The sequence below is a fragment of the Lepisma saccharinum genome, chromosome 1 (assembly GCF_977018435.1).
Source record: "Lepisma saccharinum chromosome 1, izLepSacc3.1, whole genome shotgun sequence".
NCBI classification, from domain to species: domain Eukaryota; kingdom Metazoa; phylum Arthropoda; class Insecta; order Zygentoma; family Lepismatidae; genus Lepisma; species Lepisma saccharinum.
In genome coordinates, this window is record NC_139229.1 from 201,320,856 (window position 1) to 201,347,152 (window position 26,297).

General features: G+C 36.9%; 1 protein-coding gene across 1 annotated transcript; it reads right to left on the bottom strand.

Annotated features, from left to right (window-relative positions):
- Positions 1 to 924: 924 nt before the first annotated feature.
- LOC145988342 (uncharacterized) lies at positions 925 to 24,779 on the bottom strand. Its single transcript, XM_083123211.1, has 4 exons — positions 24,676 to 24,779; positions 13,692 to 13,907; positions 3,216 to 3,354; positions 925 to 958 (listed from the first exon to the last, which is right to left on the bottom strand). Exons 1-4 carry the CDS (start codon positions 24,776 to 24,778, stop codon positions 925 to 927), a joined length of 492 nt encoding a protein of 163 aa, XP_082979337.1. The 5' UTR covers position 24,779.
- Positions 24,780 to 26,297: the final 1,518 nt, after the last annotated feature.

Genomic DNA, 26,297 nt, shown 5'->3' on the forward strand with positions numbered 1-26,297 from the left:
TTTGTTGATGGGTTCTTCCTTTTTTCATGTTTTGCGAAAGCGGGGATTAACAGTAACAATCCACAAATATTGTATCGTCTAACCTATAAGTAGGTAACGTATCCGTAGAAATTCCCACAGCCACGAAATGGAAGAACATTAATTGTCCGTGTTGTATTAAATGGCATGCTAAACACACTTGTCATTCATAAAAAGTTGGGATATCTAAAAAATTTAGCAATTTACTTAGTTTTTAGTGCTTCTCGCGAATTTCACTGCATCTTGCATATTTAGTTTGTGAAGAACACTGCGAGAACCTTAAATTTTCTTACATATGTGTTTAACGTGATCCATACCGTTTGGTAATGAAGTATATTATGAATACAGTAGTCTCAAATGATACGTATACATACTGGCTCTTTTATGGACAGTTGCTATTTCTGTACTATTTTCCCCTAACAATCTTCAATTTCCTTTCTTGGAAGGTTAGATTTCCACGAAGAAATTGTGGCTACGTCACTGGTTATACATACTATTACAAGCTAAATAAAAGCGTGGATTTCACAATTCTACATCTTTGCCGGTTTGTCATTCTCAAACTGTAAAACATTGTATGTAGATAATAAATGTTAACGTAAACGGTTTCAGAGTCTTAGCCCGTTATTTGGTAAACTTGACGGGTCATACTGTTAGAGCACCGTGAACAGGCGGCAAGTATAATACAAGTCGCTGTTCGGCGGGCCAAATGTTACAACGCACTATCAGGCGTGAATGCCTTTCCCGGTTCCCGGTGACATATCTTTCATTCCACGGCACGGAGTCAAATGTCACAGTTAGTAGGGGGCACCGTTCGTGCAATTGCAAACGATCCAGGTTTTTAGTTCGGGTTCTAAGGCGGTCATTGTTGTCGTACAAGTGCCAGGCGGGGATAAATACCTTGAAATATTACACTTTAAAATCTACCTGAAATCTGTCGGCACTGAAATGAAAACATACCAAATAGCATTGTACCTGAAAGCATCAAATGATAACTCGACGAACAGTAAAATATAAATATATTGTCATCAAAGAAAATATTGTGATATCAGGTCTTACAGGTCCCCCTGATTCACTCTTTCATTCTCTCACTCATTCTCAATCCTGGGATATGTCAACATAGAAATACACATACATGTCACGGATTTAATCAATGAACCATTTCCTTTTTTGGTTTAAACGTTAACTTGAATTTAGGTCTTTGGTCTGCCTGCTCCTGTGCTCATTTCAATCAAATTTGCCACAGCCCTTGGAAAAACAATTATCAGAATATTAGGTCGGCGTAGTTAAATCTTTCGTTCGAATGAACATGCGCATCAAAACCGCAATTATGGCATTTACGACCTTGCAATATAACATACAAATTCAACAATAAAAATGCGTCAATCTTCGATAAGCTAATTTAAGCGACTGGGCGTTTAGTCACAAAAAAATGGAGCACGCTTTGACAAATTACATGAAAATTAACGTAATAAAAAGGAGCTTTTACCTTAAAATGCAGACAATCAAAATATTAAAGAATATGAACATGAATCGTCCTTTATATATATATATATATATATATATATATATATATATATATAAGACGTGGAAGTTAGGTTCGGAATTCCTGAGTCACGTTGCTCTCAATATGATTTTGGATATTATGGTACGGCGTTGACGCAAAACAATACATTTGTACATGAACATGAACCTGCTGAAGAATACTCTACCCAGACTCTGCTTCCGTCGGATGGTCCATCTTTACGGGAATTCGCACTAGGAACCTTTGCGGCACAAAAATGTTTCTTCGCTGGTTGACCGAGACGAAGGGTGGTGGAGACAATTTCGGGCGCTTTCACTTTCACTGGACGTCGAGTATTCCTCCTTCTCTCACGCGTCGGCTCTACGTTCAAATCTCGAACGCAGGCTGGCTGCTCAAGCGTCTGTCTGGAAACCTTCCTCTCTCCTTCCTCTCGCGGCATGGTGCGTCGGTGGTGTTGGCGTTGGCGTCGGCTGTACGTTCACATCTCGATGGTAGTGGAGGGTCGTGGTTTCGGGATTCGGGGAAAGCCGACGGCCCCCTCTCTTTCTATTGTGTTAGCCGGTCATAGTTCTGGATAGTCCTCGTTTTACAAGAAACAAATCACCTCGAAAACAATAAGTACACGTGAGTCTAGCGCGGAGACGTTCTCGCTACAAAAATCCTGACAAAACTGTGTGGCCAACTCGAAGTCCCGCAGATGTATATGAGATTCAAAAACGTCAGTTGGAAAGACGTTAAACTTGGCTTGGCTTCGGTTCGAGCAGAGTACGAAAACCCCCGCTTTATTGTGTCCAAACGCGGTCAATGGGCGTGTCTTCGGTTCTGTGCAGCGGATTAAGTTCTCGCCTGCCTGGCGCCTATCTGGGAATCTGTGGTCTGCCGTGAATCTCTGATGAAAACAACTTGTCCTCCAGTAGTGAATTTTCTGTTGGTCTTGACGAAAATAAATCCATCTTCTATTCGTGACGATTCACTTCGGTTACCCAAATTTCATGTACTTCGCAGTGTGGACGATTATTGCTGTGACTCAGAAAACCTGTCCCCCAACTTCCGACGTCTTGCTCGAATTTCAAATTTTACCACATATATGAATTGAAAATATTCAAATGACAAAAACCAGATTTTACACTTTACACAAATCATAATATGATTAATTACACGAAATGATAAATATCGAACTACGATTTGATACGTCACTGGATACCGTGACAATACTGTGTGACATTGCAAGGTGTAATAGTCCAAAATAATTCCATACTTTTTTTTAAAGTACATATATTTTCTTTGTCACCCTCCTTCTATTCATAGCACCTACTACTCATTTATCCTCATCGCGATTACAGCCTGTTTGGTAACTGAGAGCATTGAGGGCTGGACTCACAGTCTCACAACTGATGGTGCCAGGTTCGAGTCCATGGAGTGGGCGTGCATGCTCTTTGGGAGTATATTTTAATGAATTTTATATAATCATCATTCATCCGCATCGTTGTGAATATCCTACAGAGGCAGGAAGCGACGAAAGATAAGAAACTAACTAACTAACAACTTCTCGATTAGCGTGATGTGGCAAATGAGTTCCAGAAAATAGGAAATGTAAATATAGAAACATACCTAAACTTGTCATTAGAATTATTGGAATAATAATTATTAGAGTTCTCTTGTATTTTTTTCGTACCTTGGTGTGACGCTCTCGTCCCTGGGTGTGGCGCAGAAGCTTTCCAAGTCTTGTCTTGAACACCCGTGAATGCAACAATGGTAGAACACTTGCATTCTTGAAAGCAGTGAGTTCGCTTGCGCTCTGTTCAAACTTGCATCTGAAAGAGAAGGAAGAACCAAATGAAAATCAGTGCTAGGAAGAGAAAAAGTTCTTTACAACGACTCAACGAAAACCCTTGGATGTCTGCAACCTAAAGATACAGTACAGTCAAGTGTGTTGCCAAGAATTCAGGATTTACACAAATACGTCGTCGGCATATATCCACACGCAGGCACGTATCCAGGAATTCTTTTCGGGAATGCTGAACACCATCATTTTAAGGGGTATAGATAGAACCTCACAATTGTATGTTTAAGGCCAGTGGTGGTGATTAGTTTGCAAAACGGGGGTGGAGGGGGTGTAAGGAAAAGTTTACTTTCTCTTGGTAGACAAGGCTTAGCATTAAGAGTCCATAGTGTGGAGGCAAACCATTGAGAAGCAACTATACCCCTAAATCGTCGCCACTGTTTAAGGGTGCCATTTTAATCAGGACGTGAAATCGGAACGTTTTTTACCAGTCGACTCCTCTGTTTCCATGCATTAACATTGTTTGCCGGAAACATCTCAGTATGTGTGTTTGTCTATTTCTTCTCACCAGGCATCAAAACATCTATGGTGTCTTTGAGTGTTTTTACGAAGCTGTTACACATGCACGGGATGGGCAATCCACTCTACAACGCGAGATTCAAAATGTGGGCTGCGAACTGGACGCAGACAGCTCGAATATTTCTCCCTGAATCGAGCCTGAACACCACTACTGTGTCTTGTCCTCCCATGTTTGCAGCTCTTATAAAAGCCGAAAATCCTCCAAATTGTTCATATTCAGGCCTAAGCACTCGCAAATGTTCAAAATTGTCTGTCACAGCTTTCGTAGTCTTGTCATATATTGTTACGAAACAAAGGAAATCTTCTAGAACACAGCTGGATCGCGAAACAATTAATGCACAGTAAAAACCCTTCCGTTTCCAGCACATCTAATGTTTCGTCTCTCAAAATGTTCAAATGCTTTTTAGCCCAGTATTCCTTAGAAAATTTAAAAAAAGAACGTGAAAGACAGGAAAAGATGGCAAAATGAAGACTGACCACAAAAAATAGTATGCGAAACCCCCTCATTATATCCTCATTATATTCTAGACCATTCCGCAGATAAACCGTAGATATTGCAAGTAGATCGACTTCTTTCCTTATTCAAGAACGTTCTAACTCGCGCATTCCAGAGATACAGAATTATAGTCGACACGCTAGCTTCGTTAACGACCGGCTTGCTTTGGAGTCCACGGAGCGCGCTCACCAGTTGCAACAATCACACTTAACGCACAGTGTTGCCACATGCACTCTCCAGCGGCGAAAGGGGAAAGAGGAAAAAAGTGCCCTGGTTGCCGTGAAGAAAGAAATGGTTTGATGACATTACAAGATTACTATTTGTATTCCCCGCCACCTATGCGTGAGTCATATATTTTGATAAAGTGCCATAATGTATGAGCTTGATAGCTTAACCACAATATATACATGGGTTATTATAATCTGACCCTGACCAACAGCACGATATTACAGACACAAAACTGGACACGAAACAGTTTATTCAATATACGTATAAAAAAAAATATTTTAAATACTTACATTAAGGGAAGGTATCATTTATTCCGCTACTTTCGTCGCTGCAGCTACTCTCATCACTGCTCACAGAACTTATTATCCTGTCGTCATCATTGTCTCGAGTTGCATATTCCAACTCCTTCTTTTCCACATGACCGATGCACTTTTGCCAATAGTCGCTAGTAATAGCATCGGCACACTCACGAAGGGTCGCACACACGCTTGCATTCAAATTAATTCAATCGCGTTGAAAACAGAATGCTAGGGCGGAAAACGTAAAACCTTATGTCCACAAGAAGTAGCCATGTCATCAATAACAAATCTTTTCTCTATATTTGCCTTTTGTATTTCTAGTACAAAAAAAAACAACGGATTTTACGGGAACTGGATTTGGTATTTCAATATTGTGCTGCTGCATAAAATTTGGAATGTCTTGTTTCCGAGACGACATGTTTGGAATTCTGAATATTTGTCGTGAATGATAACTGGCGTTGTCGAGGACTATCACGCATTACCTGTCCTGTGGCAAATTTTCCAACAGACAATTTTTAAACCAGTTTTCAAACACAGCAGCAGTCATATCATCATGGCTATCTGCTCTGACGTCACCAATGTTTTTTTGCAGACAAAGAAAAGTGCAGGTCGGTACCCATCCTTCGCGGCTTCCAGCATGAAGAATCATAATGCACTTACCCTTAGATGGGAGAACATTTACAGCACAGCCGCATGTACCATCATCCCAGCCTTTTCTTACAACATCGTGAGTATCAAACCACGTTTCATCCAGCTAAATTATTAGATATCCACAGGATCAAAAATGTCTAATTTGTCACAAAAACCGATAGCGCAATGACAAAATTCGTGGAGACTCCATTATTACCTTCCTTTTACTGAGAAGCCGAAATCTGAAACCGAGTTTCCGAATGAGCTCTCGAAACTTTGTGCTGTAAGGGAAGTCACATTCTGTTTTGCAATGCTCAAGTAGTTCCTTCACTGTTGAGGATGTTCCTCTAGAGTAAAGTTCACAAATTTCCCAAGTATTACATCACATGTAAAATCATCCACTTTTGCGAACTTTTTCTGTTTATTTTTGTCTTCTGGGGAGTTTTTACACCGCGTTTCACTATTTTGCTGACAGTGTCTTGGCAGATTTAAAATTTTGGCACTTTCTCTTATTGGATTTTTTTCCGAATTTGTTTTCAACCACATATTTGCATGCACTTAATACAAGTGTTTGACTCTGTTTACTTAATGTTCCTGGACAGAAGAGGAGCAGGGGGCCTCACCATTATCATCTCGTTGTGCAACAGCGTCACCTTGTTATACAACAGAAAGCGCAAGAAAAGTTTACGTGCAATATCTTCAACAACAGTGTTATAGAACATTCTCCATCTTGCCTTGATAAGTATTTCTCTGCTTAAATTATCGTTACATTATTCAAAAAGCCAAAAACTTAATTTTATCCAGTGTAAACTAAAAAATATTCTGGGGGAAATGCTCGAGCCCCCGATCCCCACCTTGGATACGTGCTATTAACAATAACAGGGTTATAGGAAATTCTCCACCTTATCTCGATAATTATTTCTCTCAAATTATCATCACATTGTCTAAGATGCCAAAAAACTAATGTTATCTACTATAAACTGAAAATTTGCCTGTGGGTGGGGCGGGCTCAAACCACCTGATCCCCACCTTGGATACGCGCTATTAACAATAACAGGGTTACAGAACATTCTCCATCTTGTCTCTCAAATTATCATAACATTATTCAAGAAGCCAAAAACCTAATTTCATCTAGCGTAAACTGAACAATTTCCTGAAAGGGGATCGAGCCCCCTGTACCACACCTTAGATACGTGCTATTAATAATAACAGGGTTACAGAACATTCTCCGTCTTGCCTCGATAATTATTTCCCTCCTTAAATTATAGTTATATTATTTATATTATTATTTGACAAGATATCAAATATCTTGTATTTTCCCTAAACAAAACATTCAACAATTGTCTATTTGGTGCAGCTTAGAGGCAAAAAAGAACATTCGCCTTCTATCTTCCCTTCCATCCATGAGTTTTGGGAGTACGTTGCTGCGATTGTTGCAACAATATGATCTGGGCTTAAGCAGCAACAAAGGCTTGTTGAGTTGAAAGTATATTTATCTGATAGATTTACACTTTTATTTTGAAGTTTTTATTTTGAATAGTTTTAACTTTACTGTGTGATAGTGACGACAGTATTGAGAGTTAGTGAAATGGCGAAGCCAGGTAAAGTCACAGACACAGCTGGGTTGTAACGACCCAACAAGCATTGCAATTCTGTAGCTTGTATAAGAATCCCTGGTATACATCTTGGAAAATTGAGCAGTGATGCCAAGGAGAAAAACGAGATGAAGATTGTCGGACGTAATGTCTCGTGTTCACTACATGGAATAATATTCAGTCCACGTTACGTTCCTTTACTTAATGTTGTTTTGGAACGAATCTGACGGACTAGGTATATATTTTCACTCCTTGCATTACACTAAGTTCTATATTTTACAATTATATTAATGCTATGAACGAAAATTATACCTAGAACAACATTCAACAGACGTTCACACCAATCTTGTCACACACATGCATATGAAAACACACACACAAAGCTAAGTTTTAACTTCCAAGTCAATGTACAAATAACAGTAAACAGAGAAGCATGATGCGTCTATTTTTTACATACGTGGTTTCTATCAATAGCCAAACAATGAAACAATTATCAGTGAAATTAAGATGTATTTTCTTTTTCAGGTGATGAGGAAGGAAACAGACTGCCTGCAGAAAAAAAATATGTAGTGTTATTGATAGAGTGTTGGTTAGCGTGCAGAGCTTTCATCAGCGATGCCTTGGATTCGATCCCCACCATGGGCATTTTTCTTATTGTTTTCTAGCAGTCATCAAGTATATTATATTGTTTTCTAGACATTTTGAGGAAAGGATACACATCAAATTTAATGTTTTAATCTGTCCTTTCATTCTTCTAATTGGTTCTCTATCACAAGGGATATAGAGATTTCTCAATCTTGGCGATGGGTATCTTCTCAATGGTTCCGTAGCTACGATTCTCCAGCTTTCCACCCTCTTGTGTTATTTATGTACATTCTTCATATCTACTCATGAAATACCATGAAACTAACGAAAACACACAGATATAGTTAGAACAAAAAAACAGATTTGGCATCGAAGGTTCCAGGCTCGAGTTCTGAATTTTTTGCGAGGGTGATTATTCCTGTGTGTCTATTTATCTTCTTCGTCTAAAAAACATTCCTCACCATTCCCGTGATTAACCTAGGGAGTGACCGAAGCTACTCAAATAGCAGAAGTATAGAAAATGCGAGACGCACCTTCCAAGGCATGTTATACCTTGGGAATTGGCAATGTGAAAATAAACTTTCCGTTTAGTCGACTACTTGCAAATACGTTTCGTGTTGTCTCGTTTGGAGTGTTGGTTATCGTGCTAATATGGCAGTAGCTACATTCTGTGAGCACAACTTCCACGTTCTCCGTAAAATGATTACCTCTCCACGTTTCAAAATCGTGAGTGTTGTCCGAAGGAAATTCATTTATACTTGCGTTTGCATGTATAATGCGATTTTTCCCCCCAGCAAATGACATTGAAACCATTAATAACGGGTTTTGCAATGTGATATTGATATCGTATATTGATAGAATATAAATGGAGAATTTCGCTTCAACCAACGTATAAATGAAATGAAATTAAGGAGATCATACCCTGATGTGAAGGTTAGATGCACGATCAGAGATCCTGAATGATGCATTGAAAACTGCTGAGAACAATGACTGACTTACGAACAGTGAAAGGTTTTTCTATGCTTCAATGGGCTTTCAGTTTTTACTATAAATAAACAAGGGAGAAGAACAAAGTTTGGATTGAGGAACTAAATTGTAAATTAAGAGTTTTAATTATAGAAACAAAACACGTACACGGTTTTAAATATGGCATTCAATTTCAGGAACATTCCACCAACTGAAATAGTATTTTCGAAATTAATAATATTTGGATAACCGACAAATCCAAACTTCACGTTGATCACGTAAAGCACTTGATAATCACAGAAATATAATTTTACTTAAGCAAGCTCTTAATTTTGTGTCTTGATTGTGGAAATAATGAGTTGCAACCAGAAGTAGTATGTTTTAGAGAGTGTTTATAATCTCTTGTGTACTGCATGAGAATACTGAAGTCATTTTAGTTTCCAAATGTAATAAAAATTATTCATTTCAATCTTTATAAAGGAAAACCTTTGTCTCTTTGCAGCTGTTCATGATGGAAATTTAATTGCAAGACAAGTTACCAAATTTACAAATATTTCTCTTACATATTTGTGGTATGTGCTCGTATGTTTTATACGGGATGAGAAAGAAAGTAGATATAAAAGGTAGAAAATTACTGTTCTTGGGATACCTATCCTGCATTTGTCAGAAAACCTGATCAGCATACTGAACAAAGCCATCACATGAGATACGACTTCAATAATAAGATCCGTTTCTGAGGCCAAATAACTCCAAAAATGGTAATAAAATTGTCAGTGTGAGGAGACGGAGAAATAATTGCCTCCTATCTTACATTATACTCTGTATGCCTAGTGTGGTTTGCCTGTCCCAAAATAGTAAGCTGAAGACAAACCTCTGTCGGTTGTAATGTGTGGAACGTTTTGTTCCAGCTTACAAATCACATGAAATACCTTCGCTCGCTTCAGTGTGCTGCTCTGAATGCACAAGGTCATGTTCGACTGATAAGCAGATACCAGGTGACTCCGCGGTCAACCGTCAGCATCGCACAGAAGCTTCTGTAATTTGGCGAGGTTCCTTCGCATCCCTGATAAAGCGCATGCTCCGTGTAGTCCTAGCATGTTTTGCATAACTAGGTAACTAGCGGTTAGTTTGGACTGTGGATATTTTTTTAACTCAGACAAAAGTAATGGTGTGCAGAAAAAAAACAACACATTTTTTCTGTATGTTTCGAGTGTGTGCTCAAATGTTGCAATAAACATAACTCCGTGACACACAACAACAATTACATTAGCCAATCATTTCCGAGAAAAAGCGCTTCAAAGATTAGAAACATAGCAAGCGTTACTCACGAGACGAATATATTGTCCGACTGTCAGAAGTCCCGGTGGTGTGGTGGTAGCGTGTTAGTTTGACGCGGAGAAGGTATTGTTTTTGATTCCCGTTTGATTGCCTCCAGTTTTTTCTTAACTCGAGCAATATTTATTTCACTTTATTTATTTCGCACATTCTTATTTTATTTGCTGGGCGGATTTTGAATTGAATTTTGTTTTCCAAACTTTTTAAGATAATTACTTGTGAATAGTATTATATTTATTTCTGGATCATTTTCTCGAAAGAAATGCATACTTTTCGCCAGGCATAACATTTATTGAATAAAACACGTGGACAATTTAATATATAAATCTTTGTAGATTGATGAGAAAAGTGGAAAACAATGGTAAAAAATCATTTTCATAAATAAAATTGAAAACGGTAAAATAGAGATTTCCTCCCCAAAATAATGTAAAAATATATTTCACCTTTATTTCAACAAATTATTAAATAAAATGTAAAAAATAGTTGCTCGAGTTATTTAAAAAAAAATGTGCGGTAGAACGGGAATCGAACCCAAAATCTTCGGGACGTAAAATTTATTCGCTACTACGGGGCCACCTGGCAGCTTGAAAGTCATAGAATAGCTTCGCCTCATCATAGCACTTGGAAAGCATCGAAACATTCAAGCGCTTTTCCTCGTTTTTTTCTTATTTTAAGTCCACTTATGCACAGTAAGAAAGCTAATAAAAAACCTTACCTACAGTTTAAAGTGGGATCCCAACAACTTGCGTCTAAATCGGGTAGCAAACTTTTAGTCGGAAATTGCTGGCTAAGGTGCGACATTATCAATACTCGTTTGTGTTTGTTCCAATGAGAATAAAGAGAACATAGAGAAAAATGACATGTGTGACAACTGAGAAAAATGTGAAAACTGGGGATACTGACGAGTAGGTGTATTCCTTTAATTTAATAATAAAAAAACTACAGGGTACCTTACCACTATTCAAAGTTCCGTCCCAAACCGTAGCCTCTCCTTCTTAGATGAAATCAACAGATATTCGCAGTTTGTGACTTGTGTGCTTTTTCCTGAGAAACTTAGATATTTTATTTCAGTTTACAATTTTAGTTCATCATTAGGTCTCTCTAGTTTATTTGTATTAATAACTAAATTTCTATTATAGTATGAAAACACATTTCACTGTTCATAAGTCATGCATTCTAAACTGTTAAAGAATTATGCATTGTAAACTGTTAAAAAATAATGGATTGTTCTCTACAGTTTTCAATGCAAGATTCAGGCTTTCGGATCGTGCATATTACGCTTCACATCAGGGTATGATCATTTATAAGTTGGTTTAAGCAAAATTCTCCATTTATATTCTTTCAATATACCGGCCGATAACAACATCACATTGCAAAACCCGTTATTAATGGTCTCAATGTCATTTGCTGGGAATAAAAAAATCGTATTACTTTGGTTTCGAACATGCAAACACAAGTATCAGAGTATTTTCTTAAGACAGCACTCGCGATTTTGATCATTTTACGGGGAACGTGAAAGTTACTTCCATATTCGCACTGACAACTAGGAAGCGATCTCAATGATAACGTGGCTACATGCTTTTTGCTAATAACTGTGATTTTTCAACATATACACTAATACATCGTCGCTTCGGAACAAGAAATTTTCATCTTTGCTGCTTTAAGATTACCAACATACGAAGTGGCATGTAATTCAAAAGGTTTTGAAAAAAAAACTCAGCTTTATATGTAAATAAGTTTGGATGAAAATATACACCATAAATTATACTTTCGGCTGGGTTTGAACTCAGGTTGCCCGAATGCTAGTCCGACAAAATAACCAACACTCCAAACGAGACAACACGAAACGTTTTTGCAAGTAGTCGACTAAAATGAAAGTTTATTTTCACATCCCAAGGTATGACATGCCTTGGAAGGCGTGTCTCACATTTTCTGTACTTTTGCTATTTGAGTAGCTTCGATCACTACCTAGCTTAATCACGGGAATAGTGAGGAATGTTTTTTAGACGAAGATGATAAATAGACACACAGGAATAATCACCCTCGCAAAAATCCAGAACTCGAGCCTGGAATCTTCGATGCAAGGTGTGTTTCTTGTTCTAACTATATCTGTGTGTTTTCGTTAGATTCATGGCATTTCATGAGTAGATGTGAAGAAAGTAAATAAATAACACAAGTGGGTGGAAGGGACTGGAGAATCGTAGCTACGGAACCATTGAGAAGATACCCTTCGCCAAGATTGAGAATCTCTATATCCCTTGTGATAGAGAACCTATTAGAAGAATGAAAGGACAGATTAAACTATTAAATTTGATGTGTATCCTTTCCTCAAAATGCCTAGAAAACAATATACTTATAATATACTTGATGACTGCTAGAAAATAATATCAAAAATTCCCCATGGTGGGGATCGAATCCAAGGCCTCGCTGATGAAAGCTCTGCACGCTAAGTAACACACTATCAATTACACTACATATTTTCTTCTGCAGGCAGTCTGTTTCCTTCCTCATCACCTGAAAAAGAAAATGCATATTAATTTCACTGATAACTGTTTCATTGTTTGGCTATTGAAATAAACCACTTACGTCAAAAATGGCGCATTCCCTCCCATGATTCGCACATCATGCTTCTCCGTTTACTGTTATTTGGACACTGACTTGGAAGTTAAAACTTACCTTTGTGTGTGTGTTTTCACTTGCATGTGTGTAACTAGAGTGATGTGAACGTCTGTTGGATGTTGTTCTAGGTATCATTTTCGTTCAAAGCATTAATATAATTGTAAAATATAGAACTTAGTGTAATGCAAGGGGTGAAAATATAAACCCAGTCCATCAGGTTCGTTCCCAAACAACATTAAATAAAGGAACGTAACGTGGACTGAGTATTATTCCGTGTAGAGAACACGAGACATTACGTCCGACAATCTTCATCTCGGTTTTCTCCTTGGCATCACTGCTCAATTTCCCAAGATGTATACCCGGTATTTGTATACAAGCCGCAGAATTACAATGCTTGTTGGGTTGTCTAGTCACAAGGCGCTTGGTGGTCAGACATGGATGGCTTGCTTCAGTGCTTCTTCAATAGGGTCGTTACAACCCACCTGTGTCCGTGACTGAACAAGTGGCAGCAAGCTTTGGAATGAGGTAAGCTGTTTCAAGAAAGATTTCATCGAAACGGATTGTAAGATTATTCGCTGTACTTTACTTTTAAAAAAAGAAAGGAAAGAGGACTATAGTTTATTTTTGTACTCCATTAAAAATATAAATTTAAATGAAAGCACAATATATACTATTCATATATAAAAAGGGATACACTAAATTTCTTGCATTTTTTACTTTACTTCTTACAAAATTTAATGTACCCCTTTATATACAGGAATGGTATATATTGTGTTTTAATTTAAAATAGTATTTTTAGTGAAGCGCAAAGTAAACTATAGTCCTTTCTAATTTCCTTTTTTGGCAATAATTTTACCTTTTATGTCCTTTTTAGAGTAGAATATTTGCCTTTAAAATCCGATCTCTACTTATGAGCAAGTTAGTGCAACAGAAGAGTTTTGTCTGCTGGTTTCAGTACTTCAAATTAACACGAATTGCAGGGAAGGAAGATGAACTTACGAGTATAATATGAGCGTATCTAGCACACTTTCCTTACCTTCGTGTGATGATGATGATGATGCCAACTGCAGAGGTCCAAGAAAACCACGCCCGTCGCAGATGATCAACATCGTATCTGTAAGGGACCTGCCGCAGAGTCTGACGACTTTCACATCCTGCGACGTCACATAGCCTGGATGCAAGATGGCCAGGAGAACAGCGAAAGAAAGTACATGTAGTTGAGTATTCATGATTTCAGTTCTGCCTATCGACTCTGCCAAAAGAAAAACAATTGTCAAAGCTCACTTTCTTAATTTTTTTTCATTATAAATGTATGCATAAGAAAAAAGAGATACTGTTATCCTCGTCTCTCCACAATATGATCGAATGCTGCTATATCCTTTGTGCAAATACGAATGTTCTCTTCATAAGGTACAAGAGTGAAGCATGATGTAAACTTGAAGGATACGGAAAAAACGTTCAAGAATTCAGAGTTACGACTCACTTCGATATCTGAGGCCAGGGGCGCCGAAACGGCCGTGGGGACCCTGGTCTCCCCAAAACTTCACATGGCCCCTCCTTGTAAGGGGTCTAATATATAAATTTCAATTTCAACATTTTGGAACAGCATATTATTTAAGAGATCAACAGTCAATAAATTAATTGAGGATTCTCGTGAGACCATTTTAGGTCCTTATTTCCTCAGATTTCTAATTCGAATTTTTCTTCTATTTATGATTATAAATGTTTTCGATACAGGCACTTTGCGTACAAAGAAGCGGGAAATTACGCAGGATTCTCTTCTCAAGTGGGCATAAGAAAACTTTGGAGTTTATCACCAAGCTGAGTATTTATAGTGTCCAGCATGCCTGCGCGTTTACCCCACTTCAGTATTACTTCTTTCGAGCACACAGTGAATTAAAAAAAAACAAAAACGCATAGTGTATGTTTATACTGGAATAAAAATATAGCTAATTTCTTGTGCAGATAATAAAGTTTCATGTACCCTGGTATATATATTTGTGTTTTCAGAGCTAGTTAAATGTAATTACAATTGGAAAGGTCCCTACGACTGAAAAAAAAATTGCCGCCCCCGTCCCGCGCAAAAAAGTCTGCATTTTTGCCTTGCTAAGCTTTGTGTTCCCCCAAATATCGGAAGAAATCGGCGTCTATATCTGAGGCAAAAAAAAAAAAACATTTGAAGTTCATTTGTAATGCAGCAAACAATCAGAATACTTAACGTTTGAGTAGTTTTCACTCTCCAGGAGGCTTTTCTATCTGATGAAGTCCCGGCACTGGCAACGCTGCAGGTGGTAATGCTTGAAATATAAGTTGGCTGGGTAAGGAATAATCTAATAGATTTTCTAAGTATTTAGTAATGTGTTAATTCTTACTTTATCCTTTACTTCTCTCGGAAGTCATGACGAGTCCGGACTTGTTCGGTGCAAGTAAGTCGATTCGGCTATAGTGTTTCAGGCGAAAGAAATGTTGCCCCTATTTAAAAATGTACTCTTAATATGTTTAATACATGAAAATGGTTGCTCATAACCTTTTTAAAATGCACAATAGCTTATATCATATTTTAACAATATGACTTCACTTTGATCATACCGTGACGACAGCTCCCAATAGAATAACAATGGCATTTGTGAAAAATGCATATTACTCTCCTCCCCTTTAACACTTTTCTGATAGCTTCATAGTCAGTGCCGGATCTACAAGCCGCAAAACCCCGTAGTGTGTGGGCCCGGAGAGTTGACACTTTTCTTCAGATACTCAAATGCCAAAGGGGCAGAGTGGAGAATGCATCCTTATTGGCAGAGTTGAACGGGCGAAGGTGAAGGTGCGCGGAGACATTTCGCTGAAGGTCATTTTCCTTGTGATCGCTCTACAGTACGGGTTAATCTTTTTACTTTGTTCATGGTGTAATTGAGTTTTCCCTACTTTGTCCTTCGTCACTCGAAATGAAGGATGAGTTATTTCCTCGAATGTCTCTCTCAGTTTATTTCTGTTCTTGCTTTGATTCTATTCCGTCATTGAAAGGAACATAATTACCATTGCCGATAATCACTACGAATGCTTTAATTTACTTAATTCATCGAGCCAAGGTTTTATTCTTTTTTTTCCACTTAAGAAATTCCGGGTGCTTTTCTCTAACCTGCTTCCGCACCACAGTTCTCAGTTGTCACACTGTTAAAAATGGTTTAGTCAATAATGACTAAATCGATATACTCGCGCGGGATTTAGTCAAAATTGAAGAAACCGTTTCCGAAAGTGAGTAAGTTGGCGTACTCAGTCTTTATCATGTCGATTTAGTCATTGGTATAGAATATTTTATTTTAAGTTTTGCAATCTGATTGAAATCGAAATCACCGAGAGAATATGTTTTCATGCATTCTTTACTTGAAACAGACATTTTGGTACTTACTGTCAATAGAAAGAGAGAACTATTTTCTCTCTCGGTATATGTAGCTTTGTTCCTGGGCGCACTTCACTGCGCGGAAGTATACTGCTACCATGAACATGACTGAACATTCTGTTGTGTACGCTAAGTTGACCGAACCGCTTGTCGCGTCATGCCTTTATTTATTATATTATTATTATTATTATTATTTTTTAAACCGAACCACCTGCAAGAAGATGTGATTAAGGTAATTAAATCCTTGAACAAGATAAGATTGCATTTTGTGGGGAACGACTTTGGAGAATCTTCTGTGAATTTAGAACGTAAGTACATTTCGATATTGAAATCTTTGTTTGTCTTGTACTACTCGAATATGGTCATCACTTTCTTTCGACCAGGGCTACTTAAGTCAAGTGTATTTTAATATGCCTTAATAAAATTTTAATAATTTACAAATGCCTTGTAAAACTTAAGGAAAAATCAAATGCCATTTTTTTAGAAATTACATTTGTACAATTTTTGCTGGTTTGCACAGAAAAAATGAACTTGTTCAAACGTAGCAACAGGAGCATTACTGGCATGCTCGAAAATATTCTCCTCTATTTCACCTCTAGTTTTTTAGGATTATTATTATTATTTTATGGTAGATTTTCTGCGTACGTAATTCTCCCGAAGATTGCCGTGATTAAGTTCAGATGTAAAGATATGGATATCCTGAAACCAGTGGCGGCGATTGGGTTCCAAAACCGGGGGAGCAAAGTGCAAAGCTGGGGGCAAACCTTTGTATATAAGGTTTTGCATAGTGCGGGGGCAAAAGTGGCAAACATTTGGAGGGAAACTGCCCCCTCGCCCCCTAATCGCCGCCACTGCTTGAAACGATGGATTTTACGAATGTTTATCGTGTGTGTACAATTTGTTTATTAAGAACTTTTCACTGCGTTTAAGCACTATACAATTTTGTCACAAACGTATTGCACAACATTATCCATAATGAACGTCAATTAAAAATTAGGAAGACGTTAATGTACTAACAATTATGTATGTAACTGATGGCGGAATGTTTAAAATTTATGCTTTTTAATTAACAAATATTTGTTAACCCCGAAAGATGTATCAGAATCCTTTAGATAATTTGTTAAAGCTTACTCATGTATAAACTACACATTTTATTGTAACCCACAGTTGTTGGAACGAACATCTTTCCTAAGCACAACGTATAGTTTTCAGAAGAGTAACATGTTTGTTATGATACCCGAATGGCGTTAAAAGGGGGATATGTATGTTACGACATGCGAATCAACTTGTGAGAATGTTTGTTTCAAGCGTCAACTCACGTTACAATTACTTGAGAACTACTTGACATATTACAATGTAAGAAAGGCCATTCTTAATGAATTTTTCCGTACTTTCAAATGAGCTAAAAATAAAATGGGGTTTCCATTTTAAAAATTTAAGTTTATGTTTAAAACCATATTTCCTTACGTAATTGAACGTATTGTGTCCACTAATTTGATGAGCCCCTCTCATACCTCTCATATATCTGCGAGAGGAGTTTTCAATATTTATTCTTGTTCACGAAATATTTCCGGTGGTACTTTTAGGTACCCCACCCGGAATATATATATATATATATATATATATATATATATATATATATATATATATATATATATATATATATATATATATATATATATATATATTCTAAATCTTGTTACATGGCAATAGTCTTTGATATATTTTAATAATCACATCAAATTTGTCAACATTTCCATGTCCTCTTCACTGTTGATGGTACTCGAATAAACAGTTCTTCTTTTTGTTTGTTAACACAAAGAAACACTTCGCACATTGAGCACTTGGAATGTGGCCGTGACTGAATTTTCTGAATTGAACACCATTCACATCTGCCTCTATTTTTTTTTAAAACTGAGGCCAATGTGATCGAGTGTTTTGAAGTCTAATGTCATTATACACAGAAAACCTTCCCTCCCTTCGTTTCTTCATGTCTGGCGGAGATTCAGCTGAGTCAGGAGAAGCTTGTCGCCCTTTCTTTCGAATGGTTTTCCTTCCCATAGTAAATAGTCCTTCAGTAACACGTCCCTTGAAGTCAAGCAGGGGAATTCTTTCCAGTGGCGAAACTCCTATGAGGCTTTTGAGGCTTAGCCTACACAAAAATGTTGAAATTAAAATGTTCTTGTACCCTGTAACATTCAAAGTTCGTTAAAACGAATTAAACTATGTAATCCGAACGTTTGGTTCCGTCGATCCTTCCAGATATCTCGTCAGTCAGGCCAGAAAGAGAGAGCTCGTTCGGTCCGAACTTGTCCTCGCGTTAAAGGGCAGCTGCAGCGTGAGCTCTGCGTAGGTGGAAGGGGAGTGTAAGGGGAGGGGACTGCCGATTCGCTGGGTGAAAGCGGCTAGCCTCAGAACCAACCTGTTGTGCTTCTAGTCTTCTTGTGCAAGGTGCGTCGTTCACGCGCTGCATTGTTGAATGTTAATTTACTTCAAGTGCATGCGCGCGTGTGTTTGTGTGTGTGTCACATAGTGTATTTATGTATAAAAATATAATACTGTGAAATTACGTGTTGAAAACTCTAAGATGATTTGCAGTAAAATAAATGTAAGTGAACAAGACTTCGTGGCTCTCAGATGCTTAACCTACGAAATCTTGGACACACTGACTGTACAAATGGAAATACGTTTTGGAGATCTTGAAAAGATAAAATTTGTTGAATTGGTAGACCAAAATAGCTTTGGGGGATATAAACTACATTTCCCTGTGATGAAATTAAGTAACCTTCTGTCCACATATCCATTTTTCAACAAAGGAAGATTAGAAAATGGTTTAAAGAATATCTATGCTGATGAAGAAAAGCATTTACTTCCTGCAGACCTAAAATTCATAGTTAGCAATGATCTTCAAACAATCTACAAAGAAGTAACACAACTTATCAAGTTGGTCTTGACATTCCCTGTAAAAACAGCTTCCTCCGAAAGAAGTATGAGCACCCTCAAGAGAGTAAAAAATTATCTCCGTAATTCAATGAAAAATGAAAGATTAAGTTCTATCAGTACAATAGCCAATGAAAAAAACTGGTTAAAGAACTTTCTATTGATCAAGACTTCAAGGAAAGAGTAATTTATACTTTGCGACCAACAAGAATCGACGCATGAACCTGCTGTATAAAAAAATATAAGCAGATTTTTCAGCCTACCCAGTATTTACGCCTTAGCTTCGCCACTGATTCTTTCATTCATTTCACAGTATACAGTGTATGAATTTACTAATGCCATTTCCACCATGGCATAGTGCGGATTGTCCCACATGCATATATTCTGTTACATTTTAGGTCTTCAAGTAAAGGTAGTGAGGTAAAGAAATTATCCATCATTACGATATAATTTCCTCCAAGAAATTTAAATTTAAACTTTTTACAACACCCCCCCCCCAGCCCGAATTCAGCCTTTTCTGCTTCATCTTCTCCCCCTTTCCCTAGTAAATGTCAAATTGGTACACATATCCTGACATGCCAGACATGCACAAAATTTTGTAACCTCTCTTAATGGGTTTCATAGGGGTATATTGCTTGATTGAAGATCTGCCTTTGAACAATACCATACTTTCGTCAATACACTGAATCTGTTCTGGCTTTCGCAACTTCAAAAAGTTCCTGTTCAAGCTGTCAATAAGTGGACTTACTTTGTACAACTTGTCAGTGTTGGAGAGGGGAATAGCACTGTTATCATTGATATGTAAATTTGCTAGAATTTGCAAGTATCTAGTACGTGGCATTGTTTTTTATATTAATCGAACACTGATATCCACATCATTAGACCAATAGACCATCTGAGGTACTCTATGATACCCAAAAATAAACTGCAGACCCAAAAAACTGTAAATATCATTGTCAGTTATCGGCGCAATCCTCCGTTGCTTTTGATTAGCATATAAGTTTGATTGGTACTCTACGTATATCTCTTTCAATTTCATCATCAAAATAACAAAGAAATTAATCTATTAGAGTACAGGCATTTTCAAACAAATCGACCACAGGTCCCTTCTGTAAAGTAAACAATGGGATTGTTCTATCAGTGTTTACCTTTTTCCATTTCCATTTTACTTCAGGATCAATAGGGTGATCGTTGTTTGACTCAGACACTGGGCGAGCACCTACCTCAGCAGAACATGCAGAAGTATTTGATTCTTGGTTGCCTACATCTTCCGGAATATCTGGTTCCATAACAGAATTAAATTTTAAAAAGTGTGTGTGTGTGTGCATGTGTTCCTGAGCAAGAGAACTAAGCAGTTAACATTTGATATGTAAGTTCACTTTCAGTCTCAATTATGCTTCATGCATAATGTAGAAAATGACTGTTAATAAGCAAAACTGGAATATGTTAGTAAAAATGTCAATTGAGAAATGGTGTGACTTGGAAAGAAGTGCAATCTAAAATCATGGAAATCAGTGACACTATTCTAAATTATGAAGATGTATGTAAAAACCTTCTTTTTTCAATATCAAACCACAAATGTCATAATTTTTGTCACCATCTCCTTTCTATGCTGTTGACAAAAGTTCAATTAAACTCTGATATTAAGCAGAGATAGGCTAATTGGGATTGGTCATGCAGTTTAAATTACAATTCAAGGAACAGCACTGTGCCATGCTGGGAATCAAATCCAGGAACAAAGTTGGATCAGAACAAATATCCCATGGGGAGTTATAATCAGTTAATTTAATAATACTGAATATGATTGATTTGTGAATCACTTGATGTTGAATTATGCTTTTTTAGGGTCAAATAAAACTACGTGAATTTATTGTCCCTGAAAAGGAGACAGCAATGCAAGTTATGCTGAATAGTGTGTTACAAATTGAATTATGTTGGAAACATTGTCAAATGTTTCACTTTACTACCTAAGTAGAGAAAATAGTTCAAACGAATGTTTTTCATTGTTATCAAAATTCTGTCAAACATTCTTGCATGTTTTGAAACTGACCCTGTCATAAATCATTATACTTATACATATGTATATATTGTGAGTAAAAAGGGTTCGAAAAGCTTTCTTGCTAAATTAGAGCATATATATAACTAAGTTTGTTTTGAAAGCCGTATTTCCTTACGTAGTTGAACGTATTGTGTCCATTAATTTCATGAGCCCCTCTCATACCCAAACTGCGAATTTAATTTTAGGTGACTCACCCTGTATACTAATTTTGATTTGTTTTGCCTACTTGTACAATGATATTTTACCCTGTTTTTTAATTTAAATTATTTGGTCTTCTTTTCCTAATTTTTATTTTTCTATACTTTTCAGTTTGTCCTACATAAACATTTAATCATAAGCAACTTCTTGAGTTCTATAAATGTAGCATACTTATTAGTAAGAAAACATATTTTTTATCCATGAGCTTATTTTCAACTTCCTTCATGTCACATTGTTTGTTTCAAATGTTTAAACCATTTGCAACTATAAAATGAAACATATTGTAGCTGGGTATAGAATATTTTGAAAAATGGTATGTATTTTGTTCAGTCTTATATGTTTAAATTGAGAACTTGTGGTTTGTTTTGTTACTAATTCAGCAGTTCGTTATGTGTGAGTTCCAATAAATACATTTCAAAATGAATTGTTCATTTGTTGTGATTCACAGTTTATTTACTTCCAATCCTTCAGTTATTCATGTAATGATTTTAATGTATCTTTAATTCCAGGAATATTTCCAAAATACACTCAGTTTGTTATTTTTAAGTCATGAATAATGATTGTGTCTGCATGTGCAGAGAATCTCTTTTTTGTCTGTGTGTTGGCCATCTTTCAAAGGTATGTGCTTCAAGAACATGTATTTGTGATACGACTTAACAAATGAAGCACAATAATTTTATGTTGTTTTTCTACCTCTTGGGTTAAGGTAGATGAGGATGAATGATGGATTCATGAAATATATGAGCCATGTGATTCTGTGTTAAAATTGAGAAACCACTGTGACTATATTCTCTGCACATGCATCTTCTACATGTATTTCTATCTGAGGAAAGAGGATTTCGTTAATGACTGCAAAGTTGTCCAGTAACCTATTTCTTTCAGCTTCAAAAATAAATATTCTTCTTATTACAGACTTGCAAAAGAAGAAACTCTTCCTTAGAAGCATGTTGAGGAATGCATACCCTTTCATGCTCCTTTGTTTAATCTCAATCTTGAAATAAACTTGTCACTCTTCAAGCAATTGGTCTCAATTACAGGTAACTTAAAAAACAACAAAATTGTTTCAAACTTGGGAAGTAGTTTCTCTTCAATTTTGACTACATTTGTCAAAAAATGACCTCAAAGCTTGAGAAGCAGTAATTTTTCAATTTTGACTAAATTTTAGTAAAAAAAATTAATAAATCCACTTCAGGCTTGATAAGAGGTGATTATTAAATTTTAACTACATTTTAGTCAAAAAGTGACTAAATCCAGGTCAGGTTTGAGAAGCAATACTAATTCAATTTTGACTAAATTTTAGTCAAAAAATAAATAGATCCATCTCAGGCTTGAGGAGAGGTGATTATTCAATTTTGACTACATTTTAGTCAAAAAATGACTAAATTGATTTCTTGCATTTGACTATATAACTCACTGAAATGAAATGACTAACTGCATGTAGTCACGTTTGACGAAAATCGGGTGGGCGCTATTTTGAGTACTGGATTTACGAGTTTTGCTCGTTTTTGACTAAGTCCTTTTTACAGTGCACGGTCCGTTTCAACAAGAGCTGGTATGAAGATGCATCACTACAACTTTGTATCGAGTAGATACAAGAGAACTCCAAACTGTTAAAAAAAAACTCATCCAACATATTCCAAAGATTCGAGTCTGAGAAGAACAAATAATATATCATGTAAGACATGCAATATTATAATTCTTTATTTCGATTTTTTCAAAAAGTCGGATTGGATTTAAGTAAAAACTAGTGAAAGGTTAAGGGTCATTTATAAATTATTTTCTTAATGAAGGTGGTCCATGTGCAATCATGTTCAGTTCGTGTGAACCTTAAGTATTTTTTTTTTTAAAAAAAAACTATCCACAGATAAAATTGTTGTTGAAATCAGGACTTATCGAATACTACTATTCACAAGAACGAAGGACAAATTCACACACATTCTCATTAGGTCTTCTGCATGTTCAAAGGAATTTTGATAGTTTTAGAATGCATTGAATCTGTCTACGTCCGAGTGATTGTTTGTTAAAATTTATAGAATGATGATAGTTGTGATATTTGAAATTGGCTGCACTTGTGAAAAACCCGAAACCATTAATGGGGTTATTTGATTGATTTAAAATTAATGGATGTCTCAGAGCTATGCTGTATGCCCCATTATCATATACGGGGACAATCCCATTTTCAAGAACAAAATATAATACAGATTTGAAACAATGTGTCAAAATTGAAGTTCACCTTACGGGTTGTCGAGTATTAGACCCGACCTGCTGGACATAAATGTTTCTTCGTTGTATAAAGAAGAGAAAATTAACCTGGTGATGGACAATTTGCCCGACTGTCCAAATCAATAATGTTTTAATTCATGACTTGCTAAGAAGGTGCGCCAACTCTATTATGCCCCCTCTACAGCCATGAATAATCTAATTAAGTTACAACTAAACAATTTCTCTTAATGTTCGGCTGGACATTTTGCCGACGCCAAATCAGCTGTTTTAAATATTCGTTGTATAAAGAAGATAAAATTAACCTGGTGATGGACAATTTACCCGACTGTCCAAATTAATAGTGTTTTAATTCATGACTTGCTAAGAGGGTGCACCAACTCTATTATGCCCCCTCTACAGCCATGAATAATCTAATTATGTTACAACTAAGCTATTTTCTCTTAAGGTTCGGCGCCTGATCAGCTGTTTTACATTTTTCTCTCCTTTCAAAAAACCGATATGATATTCCAAGAAGTGGAAAATGTCATCAGCTTAGAAATCCTTCTAGAGCATTCACGCGAATCTTCGTTGTCTAGATATTATCAATAGTTTAATACACTTACGTAGTCATGAAACTATTGCGAATACCTATGCAACAGTGATAGCAAACCACATGAAGATTGGAGTGAATGGTCTTGATGGAAGTCTAAGCATATGCAATTTTTCACATTTTGGAATATCATAGCCGTTTTTCGAAAGCAGAAAAAAAAGTGGCATTGTGGTTGGCCAAAGATTCATACTAGCCACCCATTATGGCGCCCCGAAACGCCATGTGCCACATTCCATGTGTCCTTTGAAGAAGTCCAAGCCATGCAGTGCGCTACGAAATGCCCGGAACTACACGAAGACAACCGGAATGACATGCGATGAATCGGAGGCTCCCCGAATCTATAGGTCCTCCAGACTACTGAAAATTCCACATAAGCTTCCATACGTTTCTATGCGACACACTGTAGTGATCGTTGCGCCATTTGACTTCACAAGGACCATCAACGAAAATTCCTTCCCTTAGGCGGCGCGGTGCAGGACAATTCAGTGAGCTGCCACAGTCGTCTACGACAACATGTCAACACACATTGCACAAGTATACATACACATCAAGTAACAAAAGCAGAAAATCAAAAATATTTTTCCATTTTCGCAAATACTTTCTTATATACTGACCTCTATGAAACCAACGAATCAGCAGTAACACTGTTGTCTGGCTGAATGTTTCATTGGGATGGAATAATGGGTGCCCTCTTATACTGTTACCGCTATCTGTCATCTTGCCGGGGCTGGAGGGGCTGGAGGGGCTGGAGGAGGGGTCAGTCCGGCAGGAGACAGTAGGTCTGCCACGTGACGACCAGACTGATGACCACGTTCTGACCTCTTTGACTATCTTCCACAGAGGCACAACCAAGGATTTTTGTTCTTGAGGGGCAAGTACCAGGAAGATAAACGTGCCAATAATAATAATAATACTGGCATTATTATGATTATTATTATTATTATTTGCATTTTTCCTCGTATTTTTTCAGCACGTAATGAAAAACAAGCACATAAACTATTTTTGAAAGACAAAAATGACGAATACAGTACCTTTTGTACATATGACATGCGTAACTTTCATATAGGACATTGTCTTACACATATGCAACGAGGAACGACGTAAAATAAGAAAATACAAATGTAACATGTTAACACTAAATTGTGCACGTATTCAATGTTTCTTTAATATATACACATATACAAGGTGTATCATAAGTAATAGCTCAAACTGACACAGTTGAAAGTGCACGATAATAGAAGCAAAAAAGTCACAATAAACATGGGTGCGCAAACGAGCCGATCTCGTTGCTTTTATTGAACATTCTACTTACTATAACAAACGTTAGTATGTTACATGTTACAGTTACTATACACTCGTACCTGTTAAAGGAGGTGTTCAAAGTGTCATCCTTGCATCTGGATGCAATACTGTACGCTATTCCGCCGGCCCTCGTGGCGGAGTGGTTAGCAAATCGCGCTACGCCGCCAGGGATCCCGGGTTCCAATCCTGACCTGGGCATGGGTGTTTGTGAGTGTCCATTCATCAATTTCATCATATCATCACTCATCCCCATCTTCGCAATTAGCCAACAGTGGTACAAAAGCGAAGTAAAATAAACTAAATCAATCAATCAATCAATGTACGCGGTTCCGCATTGAGTCTAGAATTCTTTCGAACACCCCCGGTTCATTTCGGAATTGGTCACAAGCATGTATAATTATAATTATAATTATAATTATAATTATCTGTACTGATTGTATCCACCCTGTTTGATTACAACGTCACCTCTCGGAAATGTTCTGTTTTCTAAACAAAGAGCAAACCTCGGAACGCGCAAGGAGTAAAGCATTCGGTGTTTACAAAATGCAATCAGTGACGGTTTCTAACCACACATTCGCACACATTATTAGCATTTTACCAACTAGAACAACGTTTACAAACAATGAAGTCAGTAGCGGCTTGTAACCACACATTCGTAATTATCTCGAAAACGGCTCTTTTGCGGACCCATGTTTACTGAGACTTGTTTTTTTTATCATCGTGTACTTTCAACTGTGTCAGTTTGTGCTATTACTTATGATACACCCTTTATATATATTATTTAAATACATTACATAATCAATTCATACACATCATAAAAAACTTTAGATCCAATTTTGCAACTGAAAACAATATTGATTTAATAGGGCGGAAATAATATCACCAGGTTCCATGGTAGGTATTCTCTTTTACAACTTTTTTGATTCAGATCGTT